This window comes from Jatropha curcas, chromosome 2, assembly GCF_041381405.1.
Source record: "Jatropha curcas cultivar XTBG-Jc1 chromosome 2, XTBG_Jcur_1.0, whole genome shotgun sequence".
Lineage (NCBI taxonomy): Eukaryota > Viridiplantae > Streptophyta > Magnoliopsida > Malpighiales > Euphorbiaceae > Jatropha > Jatropha curcas.
The window spans coordinates 9,068,188-9,081,544 of NC_143152.1; the positions used below are offsets into that span (position 1 = coordinate 9,068,188).

The 13,357-nt window shown below is 37.5% G+C and overlaps 1 protein-coding gene and 1 long non-coding RNA gene across 2 annotated transcripts; one reads left to right on the top strand and one right to left on the bottom strand.

Annotated features, from left to right (window-relative positions):
- Positions 1-392: 392 nt before the first annotated feature.
- Positions 393-11,484, bottom strand: LOC105629502 (DNA glycosylase/AP lyase ROS1). Its single transcript, XM_012211111.4, has 19 exons — positions 11,082-11,484; positions 8,901-10,706; positions 8,350-8,757; positions 7,523-7,613; positions 5,986-7,432; positions 5,803-5,882; positions 5,555-5,639; positions 5,392-5,483; positions 5,246-5,314; positions 5,091-5,127; positions 4,915-4,997; positions 4,036-4,509; positions 3,662-3,698; positions 3,513-3,570; positions 2,395-2,534; positions 2,231-2,296; positions 2,033-2,147; positions 1,915-1,953; positions 393-738 (listed from the first exon to the last, which is right to left on the bottom strand). Exons 1-19 carry the CDS (start codon positions 11,482-11,484, stop codon positions 620-622), a joined length of 5,649 nt encoding a protein of 1,882 aa, XP_012066501.1. The 3' UTR covers positions 393-619.
- Positions 5,803-13,006, top strand: LOC110008996 (uncharacterized). Its single transcript, XR_002283813.3, has 4 exons — positions 5,803-5,934; positions 11,058-11,242; positions 11,371-11,844; positions 12,448-13,006. It is a non-coding gene; the product is annotated as an uncharacterized LOC110008996 (long non-coding RNA).
- The last annotated feature ends 351 nt before the right edge of the window (positions 13,007-13,357 follow it).

Below are 13,357 nucleotides of genomic sequence, written 5' to 3' on the forward strand. Positions count from 1 at the left end.
GCCTATTCTGTTCCATTATGCCATCAATTTCATATCAATGGTCTCCTTCGATTGAAAATGTTGGATTCGCTAAATTATACCTCTAACTGTATCTGTATTCAGTTGTTTGAATTGCTTCTTATCAAGAAACTTGAATTCCTCTTTGATTAAGTCGCATTGGTGGTTGATTATGCAATTTTTAATTATAATAACGCATTTTGAGCTTCATCGAACATTAGGAGTTCGTTGATATTTAGATTGTGTTTACTGTTAGTGAAATGGAGAAACTGATTGAACTGTGAAACTTTGATTTGTGGTTTAGTCACTTTATCTGAATGACCTTATATCCCATTTTATTGCCAGATTAGCTAGTTTGTGGATTATCTTGAGATAGTAGAGTTCGAAATAGTGACTTGTTTCAGAAGAATGGCTCAAATACGAGCATAACATTAAGAAAATTGATAAAATTACAACTTTGTTAACCATGTACACGCTACATGCTCATACATCATGGGATCGTACAAGTTACTATGAGAAACAAGTTACATTGGTCGAATGTAGATGTGATGCTACGGGTTATTGTTATCCAAACATGTCATCTACTCTGGAAATATTGTTGATTATTGGTTGGCGTTGTATTCTAATCATTTGAATCCCTGCCTCTATTCTGTTTTAACTTGCTGGCTGGAAAATGCAGCCTGGCCATTAGAGGACGAGGTGCCCTTGTTTTCTGGTCGAATCCTCTCACACAAACATATCCTGCAATTCAAGAGTATGCACAATTAAGAAATGCCTTTCAAGTTTATGTCGCATAGGCACTTATAAATCAAGTTTAACCAGGAAAAAAAGATAACTATCATTTTTAATAAAAGACAGATTTTTAAAACTTTCAGTCGTGTATATCTACAGGAAACTATAACTAACATGTATATCTTATCATTAATTTTGTCTAGTTTTCCATAAAGGTTATTGTAATGTACTCGTCAGCATATTGGCCAAATGAATTAAAATTGGAGGGAACTGTATAGGAGAGACGAAGTTGCTTTGCGGCTTGCATATTAAGTTTCTATTTTAATTCTACTGTAATCATGCTTGCTGTCTCCCCTCTCCACATGAAAATACACTGGGGCTAGCATGCATGCACATACAGGTTTAGACACTGTTCTGCTATATAAGATAGAATTGAAATGTAGATGCTGTCACTTGTCAGTGATCTAGGATGCTTTTTACTTAATTTTTTCTTGTTCTTAATCCTCATTAGTTTAGAACAGAAATGTCAACATGTTAGGTTGGTATTTTTTTGTTTCAAGCAAAAATCCATTTGGGTTGCTCCTAGCAATCTTCTAAAAGGCTGCATACTCCACATGCTGATATTTTATGTCCCTTTTACAGGGAACTATATCTGGACGGTGTTTTTAGGATGACGGAATTAGTGGTGCCTTATTGGGCTTTATTGAGTTTGATGCAAATAGAGGTGGGAGATTGGGAATAACCAAATATACGAATTAGACATATTGAAAATATCACCCAATAGATAATATTAGTGTCAAGTCATGAGATGTCAGCTGCAAAAAGGTTAGTAGATTGAAAATATGTTAACTACAAGTATCATAAAATTTTTCCATCACTCACACATATGTGTGTATATATGTATTTTGGTGAATCGGAAAGATTTTGAGGCCTAAAATGAGGCTAACATCCAGTGTTCCTTAGGTCTTCAAGTTTGATATGTTAAGCATTTGTGCTGGATAATATTCAAGAGAAATGCACTAGAGTAGTGAAGTATATCATGCAATTGAATTTAAATAATCGTGTGCTAGTGCTACCACATGTTGTGACGTTTTGCTGCTTTCATGTATGCAGTACTAGTAACTAAGCTTTCAAATCAAAGATAATAAGATGGTATAAAAGTAGAGAATTGACATTATCTCTTACCTCTCCAGAAACAGTGTTGAATACCTTCTGTTGTCAAACCTGATAAGACCAAAAATAGAATTTGAGTGCTAGTGTACGACTGCATTTTCTTGGATTACAACGTAGTTAGAGATTTCACCTTTGAAAATCGTCGGTATGGATGTCCCAAAGTATACAGTTCGTCTCGGTAGATTCCATATCCAAGATCTAGGAACATCAATTGGATCCAGGCTAGAATCATGGTCGGCAAATACCTGCTTAGAATGTAGGTCAGAGTTAAAAGAAAATGCTGTAGCTCACAGGCAGAAGTCTAATAAGCTTTTTGGAGTGAATTTACCTCGTTAACTTGAAAATATGTGCCATTCAGGGGAAAGCTCCCTCTCATTGCCGTTCGACATGGTATCTGTTAATGATGTGTTGTTAATGATTGAGTAAAACGGATTCCATCAATTGTAAGATTCATACAAGACCATAATGAAACTTTCTCATAAATATTCTCACCAAAAGAGTTCCCCGAACAATTTGTGAATTTGCTTCCCGTACACCGTTGCAAGAAAAACATGTCTTCTCATCACACAGTTTTCCATATTCTTGGGCGTTGCACCTGCTTTCAGGTGGTTGAATGGAGTTTGCCGTTTCACCTAACGAGAGCATTTTATAAGAAATTTACTAACACATTGGAAGTCATTGCATGAATTAACATAATTGCAACTTCCTATGTATAGTGGTGCAAATTAGCTTAAAATAAGTGAAAGCTGCAACTTTTTGGTCTCTGTACATTGGATTGGCAATACCTTGCCTATTACCTTCTTGGAACTAGTGAAAAAGAAGGGAACTTAATGGGGAATCCATATAGGCAGAGACCCATAAATTAACAGGACTTTGGCTCTAGTTGAAAAGTTCCAAGGCACAAAGAGGACAGGCCGTGTTGGATGCTTCTTACTGTCCTCTTCTTTGACTTCTTTTCAACTTAGGATTTTTTTTTTCGCACTTTTGAAAAAGAAATAATAGCTAATTGGACTGATTTCAGCAGGCCATTGAGTGCTAATGAAACTGAAACAAGTCCTAAAGTCACTTCAGCATTGGTTGAATAAATTTTGTGAGTTAGCTTTTGTGATGATCTTGCATCCATCATCCATCCTGAAAATACTGATGATTGTTTAAAGAAGATAGCAACAGAAGAATAGATAATCTGTATTTAGATTTTTATATCTCCCTCCCCCACCCCCATCCCCCCCCCCCCCCCCCCCCCCCCCCCAAACACACACACACACACCTATTTCTTTCCTTCTCTCCTTTTAACACACGTAATGGGAGCATCTAAGCATTTTATGGCTCTAAATCACAATTTCCCTTTGATTACTTAGCAGATGACTAAGTTGCTAGTTATGCTTCTAGGTTTCAAACTAAGCACTGCAAGGCTTAGAATGTTCTCTCAATCCCTGTGAGTGTGTGTAATATTTTAAAAGTTGAATTGGTAGGCTCTGCCTTAGCTTGTTTGATTGTTGAGTCTACATAGCTAGGTTTTTCAGTCTGCGTCAAGTCCAAAGGTTTGAATGGCTTGAGCTATGGTCCTAATTGTGCAGAAAGGAATTTATCATAGTTCTATGTGCACTTACCCGGTGTCCATATAGCGAGCAGGTATGAGCACGGGTCATCAGGTTCTCGCCTATACAACTGAATTAGAAGCAAAAGACATTCATCAAGACAAATTTGGTTAATGGACTCAAATAACATCCTTGTTTAGGTGGATACAGAATCAACTAACCCCTTGCAGGAGAGGGTGGGAATCCGGAAGTTCATATCTGCATGTGGTGAAAGGAGAAAAAGATTAGTGTAACTCAAGCTTTTTTCCTGTTAGCATAATCAGGAAGAAATGAAAACAATTTTGTGGAGATTTTTAGTCTATAATTAATAATTATCATGCTATTCTTTGGCAGGTTGGTTTGCTATTCTTGCTTTGTCTATAGATAGTGTTATAGGTGCAACTAGTTTTTGAAATATCTTCTAGCTATCGGTGGTAAAGTTTTTTGAAACACATTTACTTTTTAATATGACTAATTCAATTGAGTGTTGACCATTTAGAACTATTAGTACTAATTCTTTCATAGAACAGTTTTAATAAGGGACAGAGATACTTACACTTGGTGCTCTGTTCGTAGTCGACTCACATTCTTGAGCTTGGGTGTAGGAATAGAAGCAGCTTCTGCTGTCAAAGCAACTAATGCCTTTGACATGTCACCTTCTTGAAGTTCCATATTGTTTTGCATATAGTTCTGCAAATTCTGAGTGAACTCTTCAATATTAAGTTTGATTGTAGGAATCTCATCAGGATCCTCACAGAAGGTGTCCTCCATATCATTTTCTGTTATTTGTTTGCGTTCTGGTTCTGGTGACGATGGCTCTTCAACAATTGGTTCACAATAACTGACTCCATATCTTGCTTCTGATTGCCAGTTTGATTGTGACAGCTGATTTTGAACTGATTGTTCAGTTTCCTGGGGTGGAAGAAGTAGCTGTTGATCAACCATTGTAGCAGGGTTTTGCTCATTTGTTCTGTTTTCTGTTGCACTCACTATACCTTTTTCCTCTGGCCCAGGCAGGGCAAGTCTTGCACTGCAGTCAACATGGTCCATGTGTAAATTGACATAACAAATCTTGCTTTTACACATTTCGAGGGAATGATTTGATGAAGGTTTTGAGACCATAATGCAATCATGGTGTTTGCTCAATGAAAATAATTAAGTTGATTTTTTCCATATGTTATTCATGATACTTAAGTGTGAAAATTCCAACCATAACTGGTTTCCTTAATTACAACAAGATTCTTATACCTAGACTAAAATTCTGTTATATAGTTGATCCAGGTTTCAATAGTTCACCTTAGTTTTTACATGCTACAAGGAACATCTAAAAACTTGTTCTAGATTGTGGCAGTCGTCTAGAAGTACATCCTGCATTTGTGGCCATCCTAACAGTACATCAATGTAAATAGTAAGAACTGGAAGATTATTTACAGACCTTGCAAATGCACTTGCGAAATGTCTGCATTCTCCTCTCATTGGACATGCATTGCAATTGGGTTTGCTTTTGGTGCAGAATACCTGCATAACTCTCAAAAAGCTTCCCTTCTTAACTTCTGCTTCTCATTAATCAGAAAAGTGAACATATAGTTTCAGGTTTAAAGTAAACTGCACCTTTCCAAATGTGATCATCTGGTAGTGTAGCTCATACCTGTTAATTGATTCTGCAATGGATTAGTAAACAATTTTATTTAAGAATAACCTGAAAATTTGTATGTTAGTTGCATTCATGAATCAAGGTGTTAACATTGAGTAGAATTTGTCTTTACAATGTTCTTTGGTCAAGTTTGCACAACCGGGGCCAAAGATATTTTTGAATTGATTCCAGCACCGGGTACCTATATTATGGGTACAACATTAGTAATGTGTCGTACTACATGTTTGCATTAGGATTCTTTTAGTTCATAATACTAACAGCTCTAGCAGGTGCAACTGAAGTGATTCAGGCAGTGGCTGAAGGGGTACCCAGCCCAATCTCACAGCTATGCGTCCAACATTTGTGTCAACCTGTTATACAATGATGAAAGTTGAGACATTTTCCATTACTTCTGGCACATGTTAAACTAGTTATAACTTACAGGAAAAGCAAGATGGTGTAGTGTCAGAAGCCGTACGCACTCCACACTTTTCAGTCCCAATCCCCTTATGCTTAGCAGATACTCTCTACAAGAGCAAATTCGGTTTTAATATATATATATACTACATATTTCAGTAGATCAAATAAGAAATTCACAATATGATATCTCCAGCAAAACAGGGATGCCATGGTGATATGCTAACTGCTGCGTTATACTAATCCATTCAAGAACTAAAGTTTTGGGCTTACTTTGCTTTGTCAGGAGGAATATCTCTCAACCATTCCAGATCAATGCTTCCATGTTCTCTTACCAATCGATTAAGGAAATCCTGGATGATATATATTGGTTAATGTCAACTGATCCCAAAGGCCATATATTTGGTGAGTAAAACAAACATCACAAAATCTTTTTCTGAGATGTAGTACATGTACCTTTATTCGTTCTGCAAGCATGTTGTTCATTCCACGCTCTTTGATTGTTTTTGCAATTTCATGAACTTCTGCACATCGTACAGCTTCCCAGTCCAACGAGTCCATTGTGTTCGGTATTCTCTCTCTTTTCCTCCCATCTGCTTCTGCCTGTTTTCTCAACTCATCCCAGTCAACATCAGCTCTTATCTCCTTTCCAACCCTTCTGCTTTTTGCTTTCCTGGTAGCAGCAGCATTCTTCTCATTAAGCTCTTTAATTTCTGAAAATCCATGCTCAATCAAGTTTGATTCCGCTGTTTTCTGTGAATTCTTTTCTTTCTTGTTAATACTTTCCACAATACTCAGGGTTTCTCTTGACAGATTTGGCAAGTAGAAGTTTTGCTGCATTTCATTGTTTTCTACCTGAGTCAGTGATCTGACAATGTTAACGTCTCCAACAAGCCCACTTTGAGTCTGGGTAGTCAAATGCATATCTTCTTGAATCTCGCTGCAAAAAGGGCCATTTGCAGTTGGAGATCTTGGTGCTTCCTGAGCTGTCATGGTCAGATTGTTTTCATCTGTAATTTGACTGGCGGATTCTTCTGCAAAGGAACTTAGTTCTTTCATATCGTTTCTGCTGTTGCTCTTGGATATTTTGTAACACCCTGTTTCCTCAGTAATGATCTTAAAGCACTCATCCGCCAAAACTCCCAAGTTAGAGATAGGATGTGAATGACAGTTATTGGATGGGGTCACAGGCCCATCCAAGGAGATTTTAGAACTATCTACATTGTATGTGTTTTCCATGTGGAAGTCATTTCCCACATTCTGGGTTTTGTTGAACTCATATTTTGAGTTCTGATCAAATAAGACCATGCCATTGCCAGGACTGTAAACTTCATGTAGCTTGTTGGAACCAGCTTTTATTAAAAGCTCCATAAAAGAACTAGAGCTCGCTAAAGAGTTGAACTTGCACCCATCAACTGGATCTGCTTCTGAGTTGTTTCCGGAGATTGCTTCTTTTCTTTCAGCAGTTTGAGCACTTGTTGAGTCCACAGAGTTTTGAGATGAAACCACAGAATTTTGAGATGAGAGTGCATCATTTGTTGCTCTTCTCATGTCTCCAATATAACGAGTATCTACTGACTTGGTGATCTCTGTGGTTGATCTTGATTCGTAGCATGTTTCCAGACCACATCTGGAGCTAACAATTCCAATACTGCTTGTAGAGGATTCATTGCTGTTGACTACCTCTCTTTCTTCATCAAGCTCAAAGTCATGGAGGTTCATAGAACTTTGGTCACAAATTGATTGATTTGGAACCTCATTCCATTTTATGGCATCTTCTAAATCTGGCATGCACACTATTGGTGGTTTCTCAATTATTGAGCTTGTCCCTTCCTCATAGCTTGGTCTGTTATTGCTCTTCGATTTGAGGGGAAAACGTGCAGCCATTGACATAAATGCAGAACTGCAGAAAAAATGAAAAGGTAAGTTTCTACTCTTGCTCCTGTCTCTACTTGCATACGGTAATAGAATTACCTAGGAAACTCATTTTTACCTTGAAAGATGGTCAGAAACATTTTGAGTAAGAAATACTCCAACCACTGAGTCCACAACTGATCCCTTCCATGGAGAGAAGCGTCGGTCCCCTGCAGAAATAACCATACCATCTTAATCAGTGGATTAAATGTTGGAGGAGAGTTCAACCATTTACTCGGTCGGTGGGTGAAATGTTAGAGGGAGAAGCTCTGTGATAAATGAAAGTGTCATTGAATTTCTTGTTGAGATGCTTACATGCGGAAGGTCTAAATTGTTGGAGATTTCACTATACCTAACCTTTCAGCTGCTATATGCCCTACACTTCCTTAAGTTTTAATAAGATTTCTTCCTTGCTAATGGACTATATGCTATTTTGGCTGTCTAATAGTGCTATTATGCCATATTGATTACATAACAGCTACATGATGTATTTTAAATTTCCAAATTGAGTGCATTTTTAAGGCCCTCAGTTCTTTTGTCACTGAAGGTCCACCAAAGCTGTCCAAATCTCTGATGGACCAATTAATCCTGATTAATGCAGTTTGATTGCAGTGAATTTTTCTTTAGTTTTACCTACCTTCAATGGTTGAAAATTAGCAGTGGCCTGTTTGTATCATTATTGAGACACTTTGCATATATCATAAGAGGTCCAGACAGCCCATGCTTTGTTGTTCATGTAGAAAGCCTCTCAATGATGATATATTCATGCCATCATTAATAGACTTTGCTTATAAATTGATGACATTAAGCCCTCATTTCACACAACCTACGCTTTCCTAGACTAGTACTTCACTATTAATATCTCCCAAGTTTGACAAAAGAAAATTTAGAAAACTGAATCGGTACCTTGTACAAGATGCATCCGTGCTATAAATGAGTTTACGCGGCCTCGGAAAACTTCTCGTTCTTCTTCCCACCACTTTATCTTCTCTTCATCGGTTCCATCAATGCCTTCGCTATTTATGTTTCCCAGCAAAAGTTTCCATACTCTGTTTGTTTCTTCATCAAGGTCAACCTTAGGCCGGGGGTGTCGTTTTTTGATGGGTTCAAATGCAGTAAATGGTACAATAGTGCCAGCTCTTCTATAAAGTACCAGTGCACTCTGTTGGTTATTTTCTATAACATAAGGAACAAGTGCATTCTGTTCTTTACGCACGATTCTACTACTTTCCCTACTGATGTCCAGATGCTGTAATTGTTCAGCTATTGCATCAATAGAAAACATCTGTTCCCATATTGCTTCTGCAGGAGCACCTGCATCAAATGGCTGTGAATGAGAAAAGAACTTGATAGAATAGTTAGATTCCTCAAAAATATGAAAATATTTTATCTATGAAAACATAATTCTTAATTTTTTCCCTAATTAAAAAATTGAAGTTAGTTCTTGCTCGAAGTACCTAATGACTTGGCTGAGAATTGGTTCTGATTGTATAAGATGATTTTTCCTTGGGATTGCTCCCAGTTTGTACTGGATGACACAGAATTAACAAGAGAGACTCTCTTCTTGGTTCGCTTCTTTGTTGTCAATGTTCCACGCATACCTGCAACTAGAGCTTCTATACATGCATGAGAGCTGTTGGAGCCCCCAACCTGCAGCACATTAGAATCTAATGGTACCTGTGTCGAAGCAAAATTTGATATTTCGCCCCTTACAATTTTGGTCAGTGAAGCCAAGTCTCGAGCCCGAGTAGGACCTCTGGATCTCTTTTTTCTTGACCTCTCTATTTGACAGAAGTCGGAACTAGAAGGTTGTAGCTTATGCTGAAGGTGTCCATTAGCATTGAAATAAGGAGCAGAAGTCAAGCCATTAACTTCTGATATAGAAGGATTTCCTTTGGCATCTCTTTGCGGGCATGTTATTTCTTGTCTCACTATGTCTTTTGCAGCTGTCACACTGGACGTGCTGGATGTTGTTGAATTTTGTCCCTTCTCAGTCCTCTTTTTCTTGAAAATGCTTGGAAAGAGTACTGCAGGCATTTTCTGATATGAAGATAAAGCATTGTGTTGAATCCCAGTTAAATTTGTGCTGCAGGTATCGGGCTGTTGGATGAAACTGTAGAGCTTTCTCTTTGATCCATTTGCTTGTGCTTCCTCTGCCAAGGTTGTGGAGTTGCTGCAGTTGGAGATATTGGGGTTTACTGGTGGCAATTGAGTGTCAGCTTGCAACATGATCTTTGTAGTGTTCTGCTGTACACTATGGGCAGTCACTGGATCTTCTGCTTTGGCATCTCTCCTTTGGGAATTATCATTCTGTTTACTCCTTAGGGGGTAAGTCTTTGCTGGAAGTGGTAGTGTTGGTATTTGCTTTTCAGGCAATGAGATGTAATCTTTAAGCATTTGATTCACAGAACGAGTGAGATCATATGCAATGCCTGTTTGCGTGGTTTCCACCATCACTTCAATTCCTCGCCCAATAGCCACAGTTGATTTTGGTTGATTTCCTCTACTAACATCTTGTGCTTGTGGTTGAGAATCTCCATTAGAATTTGGCTTACATTTGGAGCTGTCATCACGAGGTTGTTCTTCAATATCAAAATTTAATGACCTTCTGCATGACTTGTTAGCAGGCTCAAGTACTGGATCAGTAGTCTCTCCAGTTGCTTCTACTGGGGAATTTGTTGAGTCCTTGTTCAGAGGTTTCTTTCGCACATACTTCCTCTTCCCCGTTGGGGTACCTGTAGATTCTGATGGAGGGGTTGTTTGGGTATCGTTGACTGGTTTCTTTCTCACATACTTCCTCTTACCAGTTGGGCTTTCAGTGTTAAGAGCAGGCTTTGGTGTCACTGGTTTTCGAGGCCTAGGTTTGCCTTCTGTGATTACTTTTGGCCTGTGCTTTCTCCTCCTAGGTTTCTGTTGCGGTGTTTCAAGCTGTGGCGTTTCACTCAAGCTAATAGCATGGCTACCATCCTTGCCAGGACTATGATTCTCATTGACTAATTCACAAACAGCAGCACGCGATGAATCTTTTGCTGACTTTTGGAGCTTATCGGTGTCAACTGCTGTACTAGCAATTCCATTCTCCAGCTCATTTCTTTCCTGACTTGCTCTTTCATCTGTGCATAAGTATTGCATTTGAGGGACTTGTTCGCCTTCTACTCTTGCAGCCTTATCTGGTGTTACTGGAAACATTTGCGAGCAGGCCTTACTAGAGAATGAATCTGCTGTTTCTCCGGGAGTTAAGTTGAGGTCGTAGGCAAGTTCAACTGCAAAGGGTAGTGTAAATGTCAGATGAATCAGGAATAAAAAACTATGGAACTCAAAGCTTATCTTGGCAATGCCTGGAAAATTGATGACAATACTAGTTTATTTTTTACACCAATGAATCAAGAGAATGAAATTTTGTTTTATTATTATTATTATTATTATTATTATTATTATCATTATTTTTTAATCAAAATGCAAGGGAACTATATGCTATAAGGCATATGGTGTTAAAGCTAGTTTCTACTGCCATTCTGATCTAATTTGTTGCTAGACACTAGAACTACTACTAAAGTAATTAGATTTTTTTGAACAGTGAACTAATCGAACGAACTTGTGTGTGGTGGTTGCAGTGAATAAAAGCCGATTATGCTTACACTGGGATTCCAGTCTGTATTTGGCATTTAGCCATGGGCGGTGTGATGCTGAACTTGTGGATTCTCTTGATGCCTGATCTTGGAGAGCCAAAAGGGATGTAAAGTTCCATGTTGCTGAGCCGTCGGTGGGAAATTCTCTGCATGTTTCGTAAGGGTCACAGGTAATGCTCTTTCTTCCTAAAGCTGCTTCCCAGTTGTCATCCATAGAATCTAAACATGCACCCAATGTTCCATTACTAATTTTTTGAGAAAGCCCCTTTGATCCCAACCCATTTACTTGCTGCTCCAGTTGCCTGTTTGTGTAGATCACTTGTGATGTTCCTATGTTATGCTTAAGAGGAGTTTTTGGAATCCACGAATTCTCAACTTGACACTCGTTTTGCTTCTCTCTCCCTTCATCCATTTCTGGGCTCGGCTAACTGGTAAAAAAATCTCAAAGCTCCTATCCCAGCTCTTCTTAAACCAATACTGTCTAATCTTCTAATGATTATTTCGAGATTTATAGTTATTTTCCAGGAAAATCCTCCTCCTCTAACCCCATTTTATTTAACTTCCTGCAGAAAGAAACTGAGACGGAATCAGTACAGAAACCCAAAAAAAAAAAAAAAAAAAAAAAAAAGAAGAAGCAGAGGAACAGAGCCCAATTCTTGGTGAAAAAACAGAACAATACCCAGTTTTTCTCCAATTCCTTAAAATGCTATTGTAATGCTCCAAAAACAGTTTTGCAAAGCTACCAGATCTCTGAAACAGATTGCTGCTTCAGGTAAGGGGATTAATTTCTCCATAAATTTGAGTAAATTAAGAATTAAAAAGTAATTTGAGTATTACATATATCAATAGCAGAAAGAACTAAATCCTAACAGATTCCCTCTCAGTAATCTCCACAGATAATGCCACCTTATTCTCCTTTGTTGCTAGACTAATGTAACAGAAAATATTAGAGTATATATATATATATATATTAAAAAAAAATTCCTTCGGCAACAGAGTCAGATTGAGTCAATGCCGGAGATCTGTTTCACTCACTTGATGGCCAAGAAAAATAAGCAAGAAAGCCTTTTTCCTGTGAAAGTGAGAGAAAATAGGTAAAAGGAACCAAACACATAGACCAGAGCTTTTATTTATTTATATATTTATATATACATAGAATAGGACTCTTTGAACTGATAACTCCCTTTCCCGGTAAACAAGCCAAAAAATTATTAAAAATGAAATTTTCATATATTTTGTGGAAAGAAATTTTCATATATTGCTTTTGCGTCTTGTTGCTAAAATTTATAGTACTTGGATAATTTAGTTTAGAGATGACTTACATGATTAAAGTAATACGTATATCTACTTTTTGGATATTGAATGGTGTATCTAGGGGCATAGTTGTCCAACTGAAGATGGCCAATGACCACGGCGTGTGAAGCGTCAAGGGATGGCTGAAACACGTGAGCAAACCGAAAACAGAGAGCAAACGTGGCAGCGCATGTTTGACATTTGGCACGTGAGGGCGTATTAAATGTCTATAGTAGGATTTTGTTATGACTTCGTAAACTCACCGTTAGGGTTGATGATCGATGGGACCAATGTTGCGGCATTTTTCTTTTTGGTACTATTTTCTTTCGTTAAGTTTCAAGACCTTGACAGGACGGTCGGTCACGCCGTTAGTGGTCCCCGCTTTTGTTATAATAGCACGGTTTACTGATGGTCGGCTGGCGATGGTTAAAGAGGAGTCTACTTGCGTGGTATTGGTTAATCAATTTATTGATTTTTTATGAAATTAGATTGTTCAAAAGTTAAAAGTTATTTTAAACGTAATGTAGTTAATCAAGTTCTTAATCAATTTATTGATGTTCAATTTTTATATTGAAAATTAGATTGTTCAAAAATTAAAAAATTATTTTAAACATAACAAAATCACAATTGATTATTATTAATTTTAAATAATTTACTTGTTATGTGTGTATGATTTAATTTTTTTTCTTTTAACTTTCATAGGAATCATTTTTTCCTTTTCGCACGTAAAATATATATATCATTTTAGAAACGAGTTCACGAGTTTATGTATTTTGCATGAATGAATTTACAAATTTTGCATGTGACATGCACGTACAATTTATACTTCAGGTAAACAGGGAAAGTTGGTGAAACTTTGTGGGCCATCTTTATGCTTAATTTCAAACTGTCAACTTTTGCAACCAGTTGCTGGCTCTGTTTCCCGTGTGTAGTGGGTTTTCTATGTTTGGATAAAGCAAGAACATGTGGAAAGCAAAAACAAAAAGATTATT

Coding starts and splice junctions, on each gene's coding strand:
- LOC105629502 (XM_012211111.4), bottom strand. CDS start 11,484: ATGGATGAAGGGAGAGAGAAGCAAAACGAGTGTCAAGTTGAGAATTCG. Junction 4,998..5,090: donor AGATGATCACATTTGGAAAG/GTGCAGTTTACT, acceptor AGAGTTATGCAG/GTATTCTGCACCAAAAGCAA. Junction 2,148..2,230: donor CATATTTTCAAGTTAACGAG/GTAAATTCACTC, acceptor CATTCTAAGCAG/GTATTTGCCGACCATGATTC.